The sequence below is a fragment of the Candoia aspera genome, chromosome 1 (assembly GCF_035149785.1).
Source record: "Candoia aspera isolate rCanAsp1 chromosome 1, rCanAsp1.hap2, whole genome shotgun sequence".
Lineage (NCBI taxonomy): Eukaryota > Metazoa > Chordata > Lepidosauria > Squamata > Boidae > Candoia > Candoia aspera.
Genome location: NC_086153.1, coordinates 44,158,720 through 44,182,500, shown reverse-complemented (window position 1 = coordinate 44,182,500; position 23,781 = coordinate 44,158,720). Strand labels below are relative to the sequence as shown.

Below are 23,781 nucleotides of genomic sequence, written 5' to 3'. Positions count from 1 at the left end.
AGGCTGGGAAAGCCATGTTAGGTTACCATGCATAATAGTTTCAAAGTATTAATTCTTATAATTTCATTTTCCCCCTAAGGGTTTAATTAGACCTGAATACATTCAGGATTTAGGATAATTGAAACACTTTACTCTGGATTCAGAATAGCTATCATGCGAAGACAGATTTTTATTGGAGGGCACACATTGGGAATTTTACCAATTCTTCCATTCCCATAATGCCAGGATATTTTTCAGGCTATTCTGGAGGGTTTCATAATTAGAATTCTCCTCACTGGATCTCTGGTTTCAGGCCTTTCTCATTTAAGTATTTCAGTTACAATTCCTGAAACTTGACCTCTTGACATTAATGGCAGCTGTGCAAAGTTTACATCACAGTAGCCAGAGTTGTCTAACAAATGATGATAAGAAACCATAGTTTGAATCTGGTTTATTTAAATTATTTATTATCTAGCTTACTGTATATGAATGATACGTGATTACAATTTCAGGACTTCAGGCATAGTGGAGAAAGGTAGTTTCTTCTCTTTCACTTCCTTCCTCTTGCAAGCAACTCAAAGTCTTCTACAGCTTGATTTCAGTCCCCAGAGTGTTGAAACTAAGATATTGGTTGTTGTTGCCTTTCTCTGTAAAATTTTACAGTGTCATTGCTGCTCAGGAATTGCCCCGCATCTTCTTTTTTCCTCCTTAACAATTCCTTATTATAGAATTAGCCGTGTCAAAATCGTAACTCTTATTACATTTATGTCTTGTTCTTTGGCTGTTTGTGATCCAATAGATGGAGAACAAAGTTGCTTTTTTGACACATTGTTTATCCCCTAATCTGTTCAAGAAGCAGTTAAGGAGAAGATTGGTCCATACTGTTGCCACGTTGTTGTATGTGGCAACAATATGGACCAATCTGTTCCTTAACTGCTTCTTGAACAGATGAGGAAATAAACACTGGGTTCCTATGCAGCTAAATCTCTGCAGGCAGAGGCCCCTGAGGCCTCTGAAATAGGTCTTAAAGACTAAGTAGTTTCATGTAATAGTTTGCAGAACACTAATGTTAACGTTGTGTGAGATACTAAATTTATTCATCTTTTCTATTAGAAACGCCTAAAAGCTGCTGAAGCAGAGAGCAAATTGAAACAAGTTTACATACCAACATAGTAAGTATAACAAACACTAATACTTTATTTTTAAATTAGTCCCAATGTGTGGACAACAAATCCTAGTTTTTTATTGAATAAGCAAAGAATAAGCATTCATAAAACTTTCTTTATTTTAACATTTAACAAACTTGGGTAAAATCCAGTAAGACTCACACTCGTGTTGAAATTTGTAAAACAGTTTTTGGCTACTTTTTAAGTAGAGGTGCTACTTCAAACTCATGGACTTTTCAGCTGCAGTTGAGATTTAGTTTTCATCATAGCTGTAACTCAAAAGTCACTGACTTTAATGGGATGCATTAATAAGCAATGCAAATGTAATAAAGGATCACACCTCATATTATTTCTTTTTTATATACAAGAGTTTATATTAAGATCAAATTTTTATCTATGCATGCATGAGCACTATTCAGGTTCCAGGCTGGGCTATAGCACCAAGGTGGCATTGATCACTCTTCTGGGTAACTTCTGGCAGGCTTAGGATGGGGAGGTGCATCCATCTAGCTCTCCTTGATCATTCAGCAGCCTTCAATATCATTGATCATGGTATCTTTCTCGACCAACTTAGTGGGTTGGGAGTGGGGGGCACAGTTTCATGAAGGTTCTCCTCCATTCTTTGAGACCAATTCCAGTTGGTGTTGGTAGGGAGTGAGAGTTATAGCCCCAGTCCTCTGCTGTGCAGGGCTCCACAGGACTTTATTCTTTCCATGCTCCTATTTAATATCTACACAAAGCTGCTGGGTGAGGTCATTCATCAGTATGGGGTTAAGTGTCATTCATATGCTTATTATGTCATTTATACATCTCTCCTCTGGACTGTCCAAGTTCTGCTGTTGAGGCTCTTTTCCAGTGTCTGGAGGGTGTGAGGGTCTGGCTGGGAAAGAACAGAAATTGACTCAACCCTAACAAGACCAAGTGGCTGTGGGTTAAGGTACCCACCCTCGATCTGGAGATCTTCCAAAGTTAACTCTGGATTGGGTAGCACTCTCCCAGATAGAGTTGGTATTCAATTTTGAGGATCAGGTGAAAGTGGTGGCCAGGAAGGCCCTTGCATAAATCCTTCTTGTGTGCCAGTTGTTCCCATTCCTAGATTGGGAGACATTGCTCACAGTCACTCATGCCTTAATCACTTCCTGTTTGGACTGTTGCAATGCGGTCTATGTTGGTCTGCACTTGAAAAGCATTTGGTCCAAAATGTGGTGTACATGCAATTTTAGTACCATGGTACATTCATGTAACACCACTGCTACATGAGCTGCACTGGGTCCCAGTAGGCTTCTGAATGTAATGCTGATTGTCACCTTTAAAGCCCTGCATGGCACAGGTTTCTTCTGGGACTCTCTGTTTCTTGTAGTTCAGCTAATTCCATCAGAGCTGGCAGGATGGACATGTTCCAGGTCCTTTCTGTGAAGCTACATCACTTAATGGGATCCGGGAAGTGTGTCTTCTCTCCTTGGCATCTGCCCTATGGAATAGCCTCCCCACTGAGATTCGAATGGCCTTGACCCTCCTGGTCTTTTGGATGGCCTTGAAGATGTGGCTTTTCCCTCAAGCATTCCAGCAAGGATGTCAGCCTAGTTTTATGCTGTCAGACAATCTATAAAGGACTTCAGTTGGTTCTTTTAAATTAGTTATTTGCCTATGTTTTTTTTAAATATTTGTTGTGACTATATTTTTGCTAGCCACCCAGAGTTATTTAGTTAAGATGAGTGGCCATATAAACCCAATAAATAAATACTACATGAATATCCTTTTTACACAATTTGATTTTATATAATGATGTTTGCTACAAGAAAATGGAATATAATAATTAAGCATTTTTTATTTAAAGCTTAGTTTATTCTATTGAAGTAAGAACTTGCCCATTTTAAATAATGTTTGTATTCATAGAAGTGCTGTTGGTGTCTAAATTATTTTAGCATGCTGAATGTTGTTTCTTAATAATTGCTGCACAAGAAGAGTTAATTTTTCAGTATTTTCATTCATGTCTCAAACATAGAATGGGGTTAGTTATGACTAAATTAAGTCAATTAATTCAGTGAAGTGCTCCAGGGTTGAGGGAGCCTGTGGGTGCTTAACAGGTAATTTCCCACATCTAGAATGACAAAAGATCCTGTATTTTAAATATGCTTAAGTCTGCATTCTGTTCTTTAATTTAAAGGAAAAAATATGTAACTGAGGTACCAAAGGTTGCTACATCTGATATAAATACATCTTTAAAGGCATTGTAAACTAAAGTGAAAAGTAATTTTAATACAGTTTCATAATTTTACATTAAACTGAAGTCATTGTTTCTTCAAACTCTGACTAAAATTGAGGTCTATCAGGTTTGACCCTGATCATTTTATTTGGAAAATGTTTTTCACATTCATAGGAAAATTTATATTTCATTACATCTCAAGTTTATAATAAATTTGGAATGCCGAACAGATTGCAGTCTGCCTGTGACTCTCATTAATAATTGGTACAGACTTTCTCAACCCTGTACCCCCCCATCCACAGATGTACTTGGACAGCAGCCACAGATTTCCAAACAGTCTGATCGAATGGCCATATTGGCAAGGAATATTGTGAGTTGAAACACACTTGGCAGCCACAAGGTTAGAGAAAGGTGCAGTTCAGGATAACTGCTTCATGCCACTTTGAGGAAGCCTTTACCTTTCTAGCCTCAACTGCAGGATTTTTCTGTAGTGATCGCAAAACTCTGTTATAACAAATGGAACTCTGTTGTAACCAGTGTGGTGGGAAATTACAGGTTTTTGAGAAAATCTGAGCATTTCAAATGTGTTTTGTCATTTCCATAGAAAATATGCTGGCATTTACCTATACGCTTGACAATTATATAAGCAGTAGAGATGTGTGGATCAGTGATTTGATGTGATTCAATTTGATGTGGAAAATCAAGTCAATTTGGCACTTTGATTCAAATGTATTGGATTCAGTTTAAATTGTCCGTCTGAACCAAAATCAGTTCAGTTCAAAGACTCAGTTGACTTGTCAACAAACCTTTGAATCAAATTCTTGCATAGCTCTTATAGGTAGCTAAGAATTTTAAAAAAGTTTCTGCCATATAGCTCATGTTATTAACACATGTGTGATCATTTTAAAGCAACAAGCCGAATCCAAGTCAGATATCCAGCAATAATGGAAAACCAAGTGCCATGAATGGAGCAGTTGGAGCACCTCACCAGACTCAAAACTCACTAATAGGCCGTGCTTGTGAAAGTTGCTACAGTAAGTAAAAACACTTTTGTGTGATGTTCAGAGATTCAGATGGAACCCTTTCCCCTGGAAGGAGCTTCCTCATAAAAGGGAATAGATTTATATATATGTCAGTTTGTTAAAGTTGAAGTAAATGGGGATATCAACTCACAAAAAGTTTTATGTATACATCAATGTAGATTCCAGATTCCAGATGACAACTTATATAAATTGATTGTAAAACTCATAGTACTTAGCATTATTGTGCTCCACAAACTTGAACCCAAGTTACTGATTGCATGTTGAACTCTACTGTGTACTTGCTATATACAGGTATATACAGCCCTATATTAACAAGCAAGTACGTATATAAATATGTTTAAAGTTATGTGTTTGGGTGAAGAGAGAGAGCATTTATTTAGTGTATAGTATTTTTGAAGAAGTATATTTCCATCCCGTGTGTCTGTATTTATGTGTAAATATATGGGCAAATATTAATACTGCATAGATAGATTGGATTTTATTTTCTTCTTCTTTTAGTCACACAGTCACATCAGTGGTATTCTTGGGGTCCGCCCAACATGCAGTGTAGATTATGTGCACCTTGTTGGATTTATTGGAAAAAATATGGTGGTCTGAAAATGCCAACTCTAACAAATGAAGATAGATTTTCTCCCAATCAAACCACAGAGGTAATGTTTCTTTGCTGATGGTACTTAGCATCTTTGTTATTCCTACTTAATTTGTGTCCGTATTTTCCTTTGTAAAGGTACAATGTACACTTTTAAATTATATTTAAACAATTATATGACATTCATTTTACTTTGACGTGTTTTGTGTATGCTAATAAATTATACTATTCCCCAATTTAGTGGCTTCCAAAAATGTTGGGATTATAACTACATCTAAAAGATGTAGTACCAATGTATTTGGGGACATACGTTTAGGAAAAGGTTACGTGGATGCAACACACACACACACACACACACACACACACACACTTCTCTGTTTAAGAACTCATTTATATTTGTGAGCTTTTCATTTTACAGTACATTTGCATGTGATCAAGAAGATTACAATGGAAGTGATACGAAGACACACACACACACACACATACACATACATACAGGTAGCCCTCCCTTAACATCCATTCTTTCAGCGACTGTTCAAAGTTATGGCAGTACTAAAAAAATGGACTTATGACTGGTCCTTGAAGTTTTGGCTGTTGCAGCATCGCCATAGTAACACGAACAAAATTCATCCCCCTGCTACCACCACTGCCTCCCCAATTAACCTTCATTGTCGTCTTTACCTGCCTCCCCTCCACTGGGCTCACCATCCTGGCCATGCCCAGGGTGGTGCTGTGAAACATCCTGCAGGCTTGCAGGTGAGAACTACAAGGGGGTCCCGCGGGTGGACACTAGGGATTGTAGGTGGGCAGGTGTATGCCACAGTGCGCACCACACACCACTACCAGCCAGGGGCTTCTTTTGGGCCACCTTTTGTGTGCTGGCCAGGTCCTCCTTTTGTGAAAGAAGGCCAGCACAAAAGAAGGCCTGGTCTGCATGCAAAAGAAGGACCTGGCTATACTGGCGAGAGAGAAAGCGCCAGGCGGTAGTAGTGCGTGGTGTGGCGGTGGCAGTAGCGGGTGGGGTGGCAATGGGTAGGCATAAGGCCAAAAGGGCAGAGATGGGGGAAGTAGGTGTGTGGGGTTGGGGTTGGGGTTGGAGTTGGAGTTGGAGTTGAAGTAGAAGCAATCCCTTACCTTCTGTCCTAACAACCAGGAAACACGCTGAGACAAGGAACCAGTCTCTAATGCTTTATTGCTAGTACACAACAGGAATCCTAACAAACTGAAGAAGCGTGGGAAAAACCCAGACATATAAAACCCAAAGGTTAAGGCGGTCCCGATCTGTGTCTCTTTGAATGGCTGCCCAATTCCTCAGTGCTACGCATGCGCTTAACAGTCTGGATGGGAGCCCCCAGCTCGCCATCCTTACTCATGACATCACCCTCCCCTCCAGATTCACATTCCATTTCAGCCCCCTCCCCTCCAGAGTCTTGATAAGATTCGCCGTCTGCTTCTCCTCCAAACTTCTCTGGTAGACTGCCCTGGGATCTCAAGACTACTGGCGGAGCTGCTGCTGCTGCTGCTGGCGCCGGTTGTGGGTTAATCGGAACTGGTTGTTGTAACTGCTGTAGCATGGCAGCTTGTAATGTGTTGATCTGGAGATCTACTTGTTGTTGGTGTTGATGTAGGGCTGCTGCCAATTGTTGGATGGCGAGCCGCATTTCTTGGCTTTCTGAAGACATTTCCAAACGTCTCTCCTTAAATTCTTGTTCCTCCCTCTTTCGATGGGAGTAGGAGTTTGTTAGGATTGATGTCCTAATAACCAGGAAACACGCTGAGACAAGGAACCGGTCTCTAATGCTTTATTGCTAGTACATAACAGGAATCCTAACAAACTGAAGAAGCGTGGGAAAAACCCAGACATATAAAACCCAAAGGTTAAGGCGGTCCCGATCTGTGTCTCTTTGAATGGCTGCCCAATTCCTCAGTGCTACGCATGCGCTTAACAGTCTGGATGGGAGCCCCCAGCTCGCCATCCTTACTCATGACACCTTCTTCCAGAAATGGCTTGGATTCAGGTGCGTCCTCACCTAATGACTGGGTGGGATTCACTCAACAACAGCAACAGGGACTGCTGGAACTGCCATCGCTAAGTGGATTGGTCATATGATGTTTTAATTAACGATCAGTCCCAATTAGGGTTGTTAAATGAGGACTACCTGTATGATTAATTTAACACAAATCTAATTTAAATTTAATATAGTAATGAATAGGCTGGGAGCACTTGGCTTGATAATGGTACTTGTGAAAAAGATATTGGAATAGTAGTGATCATAGACTGAATGAATCAGCAATGTGATATGGCTGCAGAAAAAGGAAATGCAATTTTAGGCTACCTCAAAAATATAATTTCCAATTTATGATAAATACTAGATATACTTTATTCTGCTTTTGTTACATCACTCTTGAATGATGTGTCCAGTTCTGGGCACTACATTTTTAAAAGGTTTCAGACTAATTGGAGCAGAATGAGAGAAGTGCAGTGAGGGTGATCAGGAAACAAGAAACCAATTATTACGAATAGAGATTAAATGACCCTTGGAATATTTAGCTTTAAGAAGAAAAGATTGAGGTGGGTGGGTGGGAATCTGACAGCACTCTTTGAGTGCCTGAAAGTTGATCATAGAGAAGGCAGTAAAGACCTATTTTCCATCATTTCAGTGTGCAGGACACTGAAGAATGGATTTAAGATCTGAGCAACATTAGCAAAAACCTCTTCACAATAAAAGCTGTTTGACAAAGGAATGGGTTACTCCTGAGGCTATTTCTTCAGTGATGGGCTTCCATTCACCAGATAAGTTCATTTGAAACTAGACAGCCATCTGTGGGGGAAGCTTTTTTTGGATTCTTTCCAAAAGGAAAGAAGGAAGTTGGACTTGATGGCCTATATGCAGGGGTATTATCTAAATTAGGCAACAATTATAATTTGTTAACTTAGCCATTCAAAATAAGAATTACTAAAATAGTTAATAATCAAGATGCACCCATGTGCTCAGCCATGGCTTGTTGAACAAACCGCATTTCTCTGGATTCACTGAACACGTAGAGCCATACTGCAGTCCATTTGTGTGAACTTCCCTCTGAACAAACCCAATAGCTAAAGATTAGTTCTTCCTTGCACTTCCCACTCACTTAGCCAACCATGGTGCACCTACATTCCAGTCCCCATTCTGTCTTGCCTATTTTCTTCTTGATACAACTCCAGATGACCACTCTCAATCTTGACTCCTCTTCCTCCAGCTTGGCTGGCCTGATGAACTCTCACCGTGGATCTTGCCTTATTGCTCAGCCACAACAGTGTGTGCCCCAAAAGAGGCCACGGCTGAAGAGGAGGTAGGTGGCAGGGGTTCAGGCGGCAAGAACACGGGAGTCTCCTGCTGGGTATTGTCAATTCTCCACTCAGCCTGAGCCTGTGTCTTCCTGCAAAGCCCCTTGCAATTTCTAGGTTTTATGGAATGAACTTCTATGTTTGCTCTTGATACTTTCAAAAGTTAGATCAGTCACAGACAGAGGACCAATGCAATAACAATAGAGGAGATTCCAGACAGAAATGTGTTCACTTTGATGAAGTTTTTGTTGTTGTTGTTGCTATTATTATTTATTAAATGTATATGTCGCCAGACTCACGACAACTCTGGGCAGTTACAGACAAAAACATGAAAAACAAGAAAAAAATACGATGATAGACCAAAACAGTGAAGAGTAAAAATGGCAGCGTTGTTGTTATTATTATTGTTACTATTTCTTGCAGGATTCGTGTGTCCGAACACATATGTCACGACAAGCAACCCAAGGTATACCAGTCCGGAACACGGGTAGTCCAAAATCTGCTGTGAAGACACGTCAGTCTTTCTTTCTTCATACTACATACTTGACTAAACTTGCCCGCCAGGTCTGCAGAAATACTCTACAACTGAAGCGAGCTGCAAGAAGACCTTTTGCCCTTATTAACTGTGCTGCCATTAGGGCAGAATGTAAGATGTTTCTAACTTCTTAGTTTAATATGTCATTATTCCAGCCACTTTCTGTTGTCTTTTTTTTTTGTCCATTATTATTATTAATTATTATTATTATTTTGGCAATAAACACATTTCTGTCTGTATTACTTTTGTGTTATTTTTTTAAAAGTAAACTTTATTTTCATTTGTCTTACTTGTCACCAAAGAAAGTTTTCTAAAAGTACTGTAAGATTATAGAAAAAAATAAATTTATTACTTACTGAATAATAAATAGGTTTCTAAAGCAGATAATTGGCAAACAATCATAGATTTGGGTGCCTGCTTCATATCCTTTTGTCATGTGTTTCCTTTAATTTCTCAATGTTTAATTTATCTGGTGGTAAACAGGCTCACAAACTATTTCTTGGTATAGCGTGGAGATGCCTAAATTGATCGAAGATCCAATCGTATGGCCTATTGAAATGATAAAGGGTCCCATAAGTTTAAGAAAGAAGGTTAATATTCATGGACAGTAATCAGATTAATGGCACTGCACTTCATTTTTGGTAATGTCCTTCTCTACTGGAGCAGCACAATAAGTGTGTCCAGAAGACTTTTTGAAAGACATGTACTGGGACAAATTTCAGAATAATTTTATAAGTTGTCCTAATGGCCATTTCATCACAAGAGATAGACTGCTTTTGATGGAGCTGTAGGCACCTGACATATGTTAGCAACTTTGTGTAATGGCAGTAGCAAAGACACAGGACCCCTGTCAAATAAGATACCCTAAAGTTGAATCCTTTCCCTTTTCTATATTTTGGGCTTCACACATTTCTGAGTGATGGAGGAGGGACTCAAAACAGTGGATGTTTTCAGTGTCATTTTACTGGGATGTCACTGAATAGACAGAGTTGCTGGTTTATATGAAATTTATGTATTTTATCATAGAATTATGAAGAATTGTGAATGTTTTTACATGTTAAAAATGTAAAGAGTTGCCTTTGTTTTGCAGATTGAGAGTTAAAGCAAAGGGGATAAATTAATATTATTTTACTTGAACGCTTCTTTCAAAGGAAAACATTTTAAGACTGTTTTCTGTATTATTTTAAAGTCCCCGTGTGTTCATTTCTTTTCACAAAACATAGCTCTCACATTTTTTCATTTATTTAATTTTTTTACTTGTAGCTTTTCTTTTAAAGCAAGTAACACATTTATATAATGAAAGCCTTTTCTATTGTGGAAAAGAAAGAATGGATTCTAGACATACAATAAATACATGGTACATTAACGTGTGTGAGAATGTGAGACTGGGGAGGGAGAGATTAAGAGGGAGACACCTTGATCCAAAGACTTTTCTTGTACCTCTAGGACATCCACAAGCAGGACATGAAGGCTTTCCTGATGTTTCTGTTATCCCCTTTTTGTTCTTCAAAGCCAGGGTGACATGATAGTTTTACCCAAATGGAGTAGTAACAAACTGTTAGAAAAGATATGCTCTGTAAAAAATAACTTACATAGTTCATTTTAAGTTGCTTGTACCATTAACTCCATTTTTGTTAACTGGCCCCTATTAATACTCTTAGGTGCTTTAGGACTATTGTAGTTGGATCAATTTCTCTAGAGATTTGAACCTTAACAGCTTGCACTATGCCACAAGCATCCATTGCATACACAAATAAACATACATTCAGATAACATCTTAAAATTGCTAAGCTTTGAAATATTTTATGAGCCATGATAGACTGAGATATGTATCATACAATATTATTTAATCTGTTACAATTTATTTTAATGTTTAAGTTATGTCCCTTTGTTTATTTTTTTATGTGGATTCTTGCACACAAAATCAATGTCATTGCATTCTTAATATCAGCTTAATTATGCCATGTGATCATATAGCATCAAATTAAAAAGATGCACCGAGTAAGATCAAATTCTGAGAGCCTAAAAGTGTGTAAGTTTAGTTTGCATGTCATTTAGTTGCACCATTTTCCTTGGCTTCCATGATTTTATTGGGCTTTCTGCAGAATAGAGCAAAGTTGTCTTTTTTTATTATATCTGCAAAGGAAAAGTAGGTATACTGCTAAGGCAATCATAAATGTGTGGAGCTCAAAGGAAGTAATGACTAAACATTCACAAGTTTGTTTCTCAGAAAATGTTCTAGCTTGAAATGCCATCTTTGAAAACTGCTGTTTACATATTTTAGATGTTGCTCTACAGTATTATCAAACTGAACCCTGAAAGTTTTGCTATTGACAAAGGATTTTAAGTAGTTAATCTGGATCAAGCATCTGACAGACCACAATATAAGAGTTAGTGGGGTATATTTGGTTTGGGTTACAAATTGCACCAATTTGTTTTAAAACAATGAGAACTAGAAACTTCCTTTTAGATACTAAGATCCCCGAACATGGTGAAACAGACTGGCTCAAGGTCAGCAAAGGAGACAAATTGGAGTAATCTTTCATTTATTCAACCTATATGCTGAATATATATTGAAAGATGGGCATGGTTTTAAAATTGGAGGAAGAAACATTAATAACCTGCACTATGCTGGTGATACTACCCTGATAACCTGGAAATCATATGGTCTGCAAGCTCTAATAATGAAAGTCCAGGAGCACAGTGAAAAAATGGGATTAAGATTAAATTTCATTTATTTATTTATTTATTTGTTTTTCAAATTTCTATCACCGCCATCTCCCCCCAAAAGGGGGACTCAGGGCGGTTTACAATAAAATCGGCAGTTAAAACCATAAAAGATATAAATTACAATGTAAACAACCAATATAAATAAATGAAATAGATATAAAGATCAAGCTAATAACAGTAAGTGTAAGAGCCAGTTTGATGAGGTGGTTAAGGCATCAGGCTAAAAACCGGGAGACCATGGATTCCAATCCCGCTAAAGGCACGAAGCCAGCTGGGCAATCTTGGGCCAGTCCCTCTCTCTCAGCCCTAGGAAGCAGGCAATGGTCCCTGCTTCCTCCCTGTGCTTCCTCCCTGTGTAATGCAAACCACTTCTGAAATCTTGCCAAGAAAACCTCAGGGTCTTATCTTGCTTAGGTAGACTAGGACTTGGTAGGTTAACAGTGAAGGTCTTGGTAGATATATCCAGCTGCTATGATGTGTCTATACCTTCAAAGAACAGAATCATTCAGGCAATGGTTTTCCCTGTGAAACTCTTAAACAGAAGTAAAGATTGCGCTTTAAAGAAGAAGGATAGAAAGAGTGTTGACGTTTTTCAACTTTGGTGTTAGAGAAGACTCCTAAGAATTCCATGGATAATCAAAAAAACAAATTGATTCTAAAACAAATCAATCCAGAATTCTCACTTGAGGAACAAGTGCTCAGGCTCAAATACTATATTTTGGATACATTATGCAAAAAACTAGCCTCTATAATTCTGGAAAAGTGGAAGGAAAAGTAGAATAGGATGACCAGTAGCAAGGTGGATAGCGATAGGTGCATTCTTGAAAAGCCTGAAGGACCAGGTTTCATACAGATCATCCTGGAGAAGGTCTGTCTACATGATTACTAAGAGTTGACGCTGACTTAATGGCACATAAGACCTCAGAACCAAGAGGAATTTGGGAATTTGCACAAATGGCAATGCTGTGAGAATTTCTAATACTAGGAATGTGTTAGCATTGAACTGTGGTTCCTCATTCTCTCTGAATCAAGTATGGTGCAGAAATCTCCCTGTGTAATGCACGATGCTGAAAGTGCCATTCTTTGCTGTCCATGCCTTTACCTGCATCTCTTTCTCATTCATTCATTCAATATGTGTTGCCAAGGAATCTCCCTGAGCTAGTAAAATGTTAAAATGAAGAATTAGTTGAAAGTGAAGATAAGGAATAGTAATAATGTGGAGAGCACCTGGAGTTGAAAAGAAGGTAAGTGCAAATGAGAGTGGTAGAACTAGTGGAATAAGCTAGCAATGGAAATAATTTAGTTTCCCAATTGTCCACATAAAATTGAGCTATAATGAAGTTTTATTATGTTTGACAGTAAAGACTATGTCGCATACTAATACGTTATTTAAAGCTTTTTTTAGGGCCTTCCCATAGTTTAAATATATGTTGAGGATGATAAACTTTTGCAAAAGATTAAAAATGCCTGCAGTAAACCCTAGACTCCTCAGGAAAAAAATTGCAGCCTATTTTTCAGTTATGGCATAACACAACTATTTTCTGGGTTTGCAACTAAAAATATAGACCTTTATATCCAAAATATTAAACATAAAAATTACTGTTTGCATCTTAGGCTGGTTGTATATGTATTTACACAAGCTTTTATGAAGCAATATTCATAATGTTATTTTAAAGGATTTAACATTAACACTTTTGCAGCAATGACATCATAACTGAATGAATGACCAATCAGCACTGTGCATAGTCGCCTGTATCCCAAAAGTTCAGAACTATTTTTTCTCAGTGTTCAACCCTGGAGAGAAACAGGTTGTTTAGAGCAGTATTTTTCAAACTTGGCAACTTTAAGGTGTTCAAATTCTCTAAATTCTGGGAGTTGAAGTCTACACATCTTAAAGTTGCCAGGTTTGAAAAACACTGGTTTAGAGTGAAGAACAATGATAGTATAAAGAAGTGGGGAATGTCCAGAAGGCCATTATTACTAAAGTACTGTAAATGTTTTCACTCTCCAGAGAAATTGATGGCAATAAATATGTTCAGGTCCAGTGTTTTAAAAATACATGAGGGGAACAGGGAAATTTCTTGACACTACTCTTGTATTTTATTGCAGGGGTTTTAGCTGTAATCACCCATGTCCCTCAAATACACACACATGCACACATGAATGAATGAACAAACAATACTTGAGAAGAAAATAACGGAGGAAACTGGCATAGGGCTGGATTAGACTGTACCCAGGGCAGACTATTGTTCCACTAGAGAAGGTTAATTTTAATATTCAGTGATTAGAGTTTAGAACTTTCAACATTAGTTATATATTTCCAGAAACATAATATTCATGCTGGGCCATTTCTGGCTCAACAATAACTCAAAATGATTTGCCACTCCTGCATTTCAAATGTTCCAGCTACTTAATGGATTTTCCATTAGGTACTTATATATATATAAGTCTGCTTAGTGAGAATTGCACAGAGAATGAGCAATGCAGTAGTTTAGTTAAAGGAAAACGTACAAAAAACTTTGTAAGCCATGTGATCATTTCACAGAATGAAATGCATTTATAGTAAAGGCATTAAGAGATACTACCTAATTTTCCTAGATTGGTCATATTGCCATCTATAATGTCAATGAATGTGGGCATGAAGTTTAGATTTTTGTGAAGGGTTTGTAAGCTTGAATTGATTTCAAGCTGTCCAGTCTTTCAGAATAATGTTTGCATGAAATTTGGAGAAAGCCATCTAGAGGCAGGAAGGGGGCAATAGTATAAGTGCTAAAATTAGGACAATAAGGATAAATGTATCTTATATAAATAACAGGTTTGGATTCAGAGATAGATGAATGGAGGTACTGGACTTTTTCAATATGTTCCTACAATTCCTTGTTGGTAGAAGTAGGGTGAGGATATGAGGAGAGTTTGGGATGCTGTTTTGTGCAAGTGGAAAAGTAGAAGACCTGAGTCTGCACTTGGAAATCTTGATTGAGTGATTATGTGCCATCAAGTCAAGTTCAACTCCTAGTGACCACATAGATAGATCTCCATGACAATCTGTCCATAACCTGTTCTTTCAGAACTCCCAATGGAGCACCCATTGCCACTGTAACTGAGTCCATCCACCTTGCTGCTGGTTGTCCTCTTCTCTTTCCTTCCACCTTTCCCAGCATTAGTCTTTTCCAGAGACTTGGAAATCTACCAACATCAAAATAAACAAATGCGATTGAATGAAATTTTCAGGCAAATTAGATGTTCCTAATAGAGTGACACCTGTCAGGTTTCAAAGAAACAGAAATAGGTTTGTTATATTTTTATTGTCCTTGTTTTTTCTTTTAAAGGAAAGTGCAGATAAAATTTTCCCTAGATAGAATTAAATGAGATGCCCTGTCTGTGAGAAAAATTTAAGAAAGATTGGTGGAGATACTTTGGGTTGAGGGGAGTCTTTACTGTAGAAGGATCCTTTGGCAAGAAATGGCAGATCAGCTAAGTATAGGATGCCAGTGGCTTTTAGGATAATCAACATTGATTTGTAATTCAAAGGTAATGATTTAACTTCTCCAACCCCAACTTGGGAATGAATGGACTCAGCATCCAAGAAAAATTAGTGCTTCAGTATTTAGTAGATTATAGAACTGGAAAGTTGGAAGTTTAATAGGAAAGCTACTATAAAGGAAGAATGTGATACCTGTTTGAGACTGCATGCATGCAAAACCAATTTAAACTCTTACTAGTTTGGTGGGAAATAATGAAGAAGAATCTCAAACTGAATTTAACCTGGGTAGAAACGAACATTAATTTTAAGATCCTGAACACCATCTTAATGCGTTGGATTGAGAAATAAAAATGGGGGAAAGTATCCCAAATGTGATTGACTCCAGATGCATGCAAAAAGAACTTTAGGGCTGTAAACAAACTTCACTGAATGACAAATTTGAGAAATGAATGAAGAGTTCCAAAGCTGGATGAACCTGTGTGAGAGCAAAGTTTGGATTGGAGGCAAAACTTTCGAGGCTTGGGTTTTTGTTTTTGTTTTTGTTTTCATTCTTAGAATGCGGAGAAGTGATATTTATTTCAATCTGTGGTTTGGTGGATATGCCTGTGCTGCGTGTTGACTACCTTTTGCCAGTTTGAGTGTCCTGGATCTCACTAACCAATCCTGAGAGCTGAGATGAAGCTGCAGCGTATCTGCTTCCAATTGCTCCTGTCTAAAAATACTGCATGTCTATTGATTGATTGGTGGTGATGGTGAGAATCTGCTGTCACCTTTCTCCTAAAAATGTTGCCAGGTTTCACACTGATTGACTGTAAGACTCTTTTCCTCAAAGTCTTGCTATGATGAGACCTCACTTTTTTATAGTGAAGACTTATCAGAGGCTTTTATGTTGTGAAGCCCTTGATCATGCAGAAGATTCATGCTTAACCAACAGAATGCTAATACATTACTGTCACACATACTAGCGAAATAAAGTATATAATTCAAAATAAATCCAAAGCTAATAATTAAGAACAAATGGGGGAGAGGCGTGCTACTTCATAGGCAACTAAGTTTTAACAATCAACAGGTGGAACCAGGGTATGATCAGGGTATGAATTAATGGATGGGAATAGGAAAGAAAGAAGCTGGACTAGGATAAGAAAAGAAAAAAAGAAGCTCTAGAAGCCAAATGAATGAGACATAACTAAACAAGAGCTTAAAGCAGAGAAAGCCATTATACAGCCTCAACATTCTTCTAACAAATAGCTAATCTGAGAATCCCTGGCTAACTGCTTCCTAGAACTGAAGACAGACTTGTCCCTCTCTTTCTTTCCCTCATAGTGTTTTTCATATATAGAAAAGCAAAGGAAGGTTGCCTCTTTTCACTGATACATTGTCTAACTTCCTGCTGGCCTCCAAAGATCTGAGCTTCAGCTCAGATTTGTCCAGATGTTTTCAATGGGAATTTGCCTTATACTGGACAGCCACACAATATCACTGATTCAATTCAAGATTTAGATAATCTGAATCATATCTCCAGATGATAATGTAGTTTCAATCAATCATATGGTGCCCTGCACATTTTGTTCCACTTTTGCACCACTTCCCTTTTGCCCCGCCAGTTTAAATAAAGTATATATTACTGTATATATTACTATTATGTGCTGTTGGGTCCCTGCAAGAAAATGGTTGGAGAAACTTGAAGTAAGTCATAGGCACACATGAGACTCTCTCTCATTTTCAGCCTATGCTTCATTGGAGTTATTTATTGGAGTTAAGCCAAATATTTCACAACAATGCCTTTTCATCTTCTGATTCTCAGGAAGACTTTTGCACCCATATTTGATGCCCACTATTGCCAACAAAGACTAACATATGATTATGACAAGACTGGACAATTTGGACATTACTTCATTCTTTTTTTGGCATATGATAAAAGTTGATGTCTGGAAATAGTACACTCACCTTGAAATTTCTTTTTTTTCCTTTCTTTTATCTGTCAAAAATTGTTATATAATCTGTTTTGCAAGAGAAGAAAGAGTCATAGATTGTTGAACTGCACCTTGCCCTTGGCTTACTTCCTCTAAGTCACTCCCCAGGTTTTTTTTCCCCTCAGCTGAGACCTGTTAGACTCATAGAACGTTCTCCACCTCCTTCCCAGTACAGGAATTCTCTACTACAACATCCTCAACAGTTGGTCATTCAGTCTCTGTCTAAACATCTCCAGCAAAAGTGAGGCAGTCTGCTCCATTGTTGAGCAGCTCTTATGGTTGGGAAAATTTTCCCATATGCAACTTAAATCTACTCCCTTGTATTTTAATCCCATTATTTTTTGTCCTGGAACAGCTCTGAACAATTTGGCTGTCTTCTACATGACGGTTTTCAGGTATTGAAGACATCTATCATGCCTCCCCACAGTCTTCTCTTTTTGAGGCAAGACATACCTAACAGCTCAACCTGTTCCTCATAAGCTTTTCCTTCAAATCCTCTTATCATCTTGGTTGCTGTCCTCTGGACACATTCAAGTTTAATAATGCCATGACCATAACTAGATGCAATATTTTAGGTGCATCTGACCAATTCAGAATAGAAAGGAATGATTACTTCTCTTAACCTTTTGCTCTAGGAAATAATAATGGGTATACTGTGTCCATGAATGGGGCTGGCCCTTTATTTATGCATATTTATTCCCTTGATCACTATGAATGGAGTGAATTTGAGTATAAATACACTGATCTGTAAGTTCCATGTCAAGTAGGCTTAATCTTTTCCCAACTTCGTAGCTTTCTAATGTACTGGACTACAGGACTCAGAATTCCCCAGCCAGTGTGGGAGAGTATCTGGTTGAGGAACCATGCCCTAATTGATATATCACATATTATAAAGTCTAGACTAATTCATGTTCAATTAACATTTTCTGCTTCTTCCTCCCCTCCCTCCCATGAATGTAGGTACCTTGTATGATGCTCAATATATTCTTAATAAATACAGTTGTCTAATCTTGTACAATTAGTCAACACTTTTAACTATTTTATCTGGAAATGAAGGCTGAACAAGGTCTTATAGTAAATTCCTTTATTCTTTGATCTTTTCTAATTATTTTGTTAATCTGGAATAATTGCTAATAGAATTGGGGATGAGATTCATGAAAAGAGAAACAGAAGAGAAGGAGGAAAGAAGAGTAGAAAGTGACAAATACCCTGGACCCATTTGGGATTAATGTATTTCATATCTGCCCACTGGCTGGTTTTCCAAAGATTTTCTACCTCTTATGCTGCAGTTACAAAGAGGAAAAAACAGTACAAATGTTCATGTGGGTTATATAGATGTATTATGTATTTGTTTCAATACTTAAATGAAAAAAGTAACTAATATAAGCTTGTCAATGAATGCAGGTATCAGTTTTATGCAGAACACCCTACAATTTTTTTATTTCTCATACCAAGTTGGGCCCTGTCATACAAAAATCACACACTTGGAAGGTGTGCAGTTCAGATAAATTATTCTTTCTCCATCGTATCTATGGTTTCTACTGAATATGGAATGCTATTATTTTTCATATGCTGCATTAATTAAGTAGGAAATGTATATCTTGCCTCTCTGCTTGTGAATTTCTACTTAAGCAAAGTTGGTTTATTTTCTTTTTCCTTTTTTCTATTCTTTTCCTTTTTTTGGCATGAGGGCTCTAATTTGAATTTTAAAATAATTAGTAGATCGAGTGGGGAATATATGCTGATAGAATTATATTAAAAATGCTTGGGCAAAGATGTAACACCTATTCAGTTTTGAGTTCCCGTGTTTTTAGTGCACCAAAAGCATAATGAATGGGCCATTCCTAAAAATTAAAGAAACCAATCTTATAATATGCATATTATTTGCATAACAACTTCATATTTTAATTGTAAAGTTAGGTGAATTTAATGCATTCTCAGATCTCTTTTTTAGAAAAGCAGTAAGTGAGTTTAGGAGTTGCATTCGTGCTTTTTCACTAAATCAAATATACATTGGAGTTCAAAAAGCCTGATTTATTAGAAACCAGCTTCTCATTCACCAGCACTATAAAGCTTTCTCTTCTTGCATGGCAATTAGAAAAAATAAAAGGTAAGGTTATACAGTTACATGCATTATTTGGGTTTAGTAAGTGGAAAGATTGTAAATCCCCTTTGGCATTATTGTGCATCAAATAAACTTTCTTTTAAGAGTTATTTACACCCACTCAGGTTTAAAAATCCTCTTCTACTAAAATTCTGAACTTGGGAAAATTTCAGTATGTTCCGATATTGTTGGTGCTACGTGCTGTACTTTTAGGTGCCTTCAATAATTGCTATGAAAAGACTTCAAACCTTGCTGGCATCTTAACATTCCTACAGCTCTGAATATGGAAGTTCTTTTCTTGGTACGTGACTGGGCAACAGTATATTTCTCCCCTACACCATTTTAATGAATATTTTAAAATATTTTTTTAATGTACTGTTATAATTTTATCATTGCTTATGTTGTAATCTGCTTCAGGATGCTTTAGCATAGGAAGTGGAATAATAATAATTTTAATGCATCGATTACAAAAAGTCACATTACTTGAAATAGTACATACTGAATAGTATCTTTAGCTAGCCTAGATTCTTGGGAGGAATCCAATAGTCAAAAGTACCAAATCCAGCTGCTCAGAACTATCTGGTAGACTGTGTGTAAATAATGATAACAACAACAGCAGCAATAATAATAACAACAACAATGGAACAGGGGTGGTAAAATCTAATAGAACACTTCTTAAGCTCAAGGTAGGGAAAAGGAGAAAAGAAATAACATTGGATCAAATAGTAAAAATAACATCATTATGAATTCTTCCTGTTTTGGTTCCATAATTGATCCTTATTAGTAATGTTGTGATGACATTCATATGCTACTGTATTTCAGTCCAGGTGACAGCTGTTTATAGAACATTGTTCCACCTGAATCTTTTCTCAATATATTATGTGTTGTTGGTGGTACATTTTCTTCCTGGATCGAATATGTTGCATCCGTGTATTGTCTGGAACCACGTAGCAATTCATCCATCCTCTGTGTAATTCCTTTAATACAGGCATAACCAACATTTACAGTACTGAGTCTTCCTTTCCATAATTACTTTATATATACAATTAACTCCTTACTTCTAAAAGGACAATTCAGCCAAAATTAGGAATTCTCAGTGCTACTGATTTAATAGTTCAAAATTCAGCAGGTGATAAATCTCTGCACTTAACAGTGTTTAAGTTTTTGCAGTGACTGATGGCATAAGGGTTTCACTATGTTAGAAACTATGTTAGAAATAAATCTTTTTCCTTTCATTTTTTTAAGGATGACAGGTCTTGTACAATATAGTCTTGTAGAAGTGTTTATTCAAAAGTAAGATCTGTTGTATTCAGTGAGGCTTTTAGAGCTTTGGTAGGTTTAATTAGGGTTGCAGTCTTACTTTATAAACTCAATGCATCGAAAGCTGTGTTAGTGAGACTGTTTTTCCCCTGTATGATGTTTACAGCCTTCCCTATGAACTGGGAATTAATATTGATTATTCTTAAAGAACCCTATAGTAAATTTATGTTATTATTAAATTATTAACCATTCATTCTTGATAATGAATAATTAATATTAATAGCACATTTGTTTAATATCTTGGCTTAATTAATCACTTAGGTTTCCTGCCATTTATCAAAGAAACTAAGAGTAGGTACCTCATGTTAGTTTATAATGACTATAGTCCTGTGAATTAGCATAGGCTGAGCTAGAGCAACATGCTTAAACCACATTCAAATTATGTATTGGAATGAATGAGTAGGTGATTCTACCAGTCATCATCTTCTATTCTTAAACCCTTTTGCTCATGTCTAGTAAGGCCTTCTCCAACCTGATACTTTCCAGATGTTTTAAGACTACAACTTCATAATTCCCAGCTAGTAGAGCCAGAATTTGCTGCCTAGAATTTGTGAGAATTGTAGAAACAATGTATATAGAGAACATCATTCGTGGTCTACTAGGTATGTAATGTCAGGATTTTCTCATTCCCACTTTTTAAAATTCTTCCTAACATTTGTAATGTTACATATCTTCTTTCCAATATATTACCAGAAGTGTAGTCTTCCTAGTAAGTAACTTGGACCTACTGTATGTTCTCTTTGTAAACAGAGCATTTGCCTATCTTTTGCTCTAGATATTACATTGCAATAACTCTTTATGAGAGACTATAAAGCAGATAATAAGAGGACTTTTCTTACTACAAAAAACTGGAAGACCATGTTTATGTTGCTATTTGAACATCCAAAATATTTTTGGACCATAGACTTCTGAATAGGGGAATTTGAAAAACCTGCCTTCTACTGCCAGATTTCCAGAATGGTTCAACATTTCCAAAGTAGGCTGAGCTTAGGTTCTACTCCTCCTAAGGGAAAGAGATTAAATTGGAATTGGTGGTTCAAACTTTACTTCCATCAGAGACTACACAGATATAGAATGAAACAAACAGTTTAAAAGTTAAAGGGGGGGACCAAACATAAAACACAAGCTAAAAGAATAATACAGAATATTATTGTCGCTATTGTTACCACTGTAAGCTTTGTCTGCAAGACCAAAAAAACCAGAATATTATTTGTCTAAAACTAAGGCATAAAGCTAAAAACCTAAGATAGAAGCAGGTTAAAATAAAATAGAATAAAGTGACATCTATATTTATTTATTTTATTTTATTTATATCCCGCCTTTATTATTTTTATAAATAACTCAAGGTGGCGAACATACCAAATACTCCTTCCTCCTCCTATATATATATACATACATACACACACACACACATACATACATACGTATTTAGTATTATTCAAAAGTTAGGCACAGTTATACAATACTGAGGGATGGGGACTGGTCAGCTTAAATCTTGTCTTACTAGCAGAATTTGGCAATATCCAGAGAGGCAGAGTCTCTTTGATCAGAAAGCAGAATTTGTATGTAGAAAGTATCAGAATGACTTGGGTATTTTAACAGGGGAGGGGAAATAAAATGGGTTCTAATATCTGTATAAAAATAGCAGTACAGTAGAATGTAGGCAATAGATTCTACGGCACCTGTAGCACATGGACATAATCGAGCAGCGTATGAAATTTGTTTTGTATCTGCCTTCCAGCTAGAATTGGTATATTTTTACCTTTATATGTTTGCCTCAGTACAGCAACCAGTGGATTTATTTTTATTGGCATTCCAGTTCTCCTTTCTGTTTGCTTTTTTTACATTTCATTTTAAAATGTAAACCATTTGCATAGGACCTCCACATGCACAAAAATTAGTCATCTTCTCACAAATTTTTTTTATATAAGTAGTGGAACAGAACGGGTTTTGTTAGTAGACTATAAAATACTCATGTGTCACTCCGGTTGGGGAAAGAAAATTACTCATGTCGATCATTGGCTATGGGTGTTTCTGGAAGAAGTGGAACCCAGAGAGTAGTAAGCACAACAGTCAAGACAAAGATGACCACTGAAGGGTAACAGGAACTTGGATAGTGCCAACTGAGTCCTGTTGACTGAATTTCACCTATTTTAGAGTAGTGAAAGAATGTTGCCTCTGCAAGAATAACTAGAGCCTGACACAGGTTGCCAGAATCTATAGCATAGTCAGCCGCAGGCTGCCAAGATACAAGGCTGCACAGATTAAGGGCAGGCAGGAACAGTTAGGTTTAGAGTATCCTTGATATGGGATTCATTGTGAGTCCTGAGGCCACCCTATCTGGGCCTTCTCTTATATGATGGTAAGACTGGAGGTATGATACTCTTGAATTTCTGCCATTGACCTTTCTGTTACAAAGATCTCTAGATCTTTCTGTTACATTTAATTCATGGAGGGACAACAGACCACTTGCTGTCATTCTACATGATGTGTGAGTGTTCTTTCAAGTACATCAAGCCCTGGTCAGTTTGCCAAGTGAAAAGGCTTCCACAACCGACCATCTGACCATATACCACTACTGACCATCTTATTAAGAGCAACTTCTTATCAGAAGGCAGCTTGGCAGCCACAGCTGTTTTGGGATGTGTATCCTTTCCTCTCCACTTCAAAATAATGTTTTCTCTTCAATCCCTAGATGCTGACAGACACTGTGAATTTATTGGGAATCCTTTGAAGATTAAAAGCACCAGAAAATCATTATCATGTATCATTGGATACTTAGGTGAGTGTTTCCAGCCAAAATGAATTTCAGGGTGAATACTATTGTATATATTAATTGAATTTAGTAATTGCAAACATGCAAAATATTTAAGAAAAGGGATTGTGCAAATATTAATCAAAAGTGTTCTTGAAGCTGTTCTATGCAGCAGTGCAGTCCCCCACTGATAACTGACAGCTTTATGACATTAGCTTTACCCATCAAAAATGGCTTTTCTGCATACATGAACACTACTTTTTGAAAAGCGAAGCAGCCAGCTGAGGCAAATTAGTCTTGCATCAATGATTCTAATCCAAGCATTGAAATGAAGCATATCATCCTGGCCAAAGCACCTCCTCAAGACAAAGCATTGGATCAAATGGAGAGAGCCTACTTTGTAAAACTCTAATAAACCCAGAGCTCTCCACATGCACTGAGTAGAATGGGAGGCCATATAGGTCTTCACTGTAGGCTTTGATGAATACACAGCTCTAGCTTTCATGGGTAGAACCTCATATACTTGTGCTCAGATGGAACAGTAAACAAGGAACAAACATTTTTTTTGG

The 23,781-nt window shown here is 37.2% G+C and overlaps 1 protein-coding gene across 1 annotated transcript in view; it reads left to right on the top strand.

The window, feature by feature from the left end:
- MTA3 (metastasis associated 1 family member 3) overlaps positions 1–9,085 on the top strand; it is a 93,308-nt gene extending 84,223 nt beyond the window's left edge. Inside the window, exons 11-14 of the mRNA XM_063302929.1 lie at positions 1,093–1,151; positions 4,261–4,385; positions 4,893–5,044; positions 8,735–9,085. Of these exons, the coding sequence (XP_063158999.1) occupies positions 1,093–1,151; positions 4,261–4,385; positions 4,893–5,044; positions 8,735–8,980 (582 nt within the window). The 3' untranslated portion in view covers positions 8,981–9,085. The remainder of the gene's footprint in view (positions 1–1,092; positions 1,152–4,260; positions 4,386–4,892; positions 5,045–8,734) is intronic.
- Positions 9,086–23,781: the final 14,696 nt, after the last annotated feature.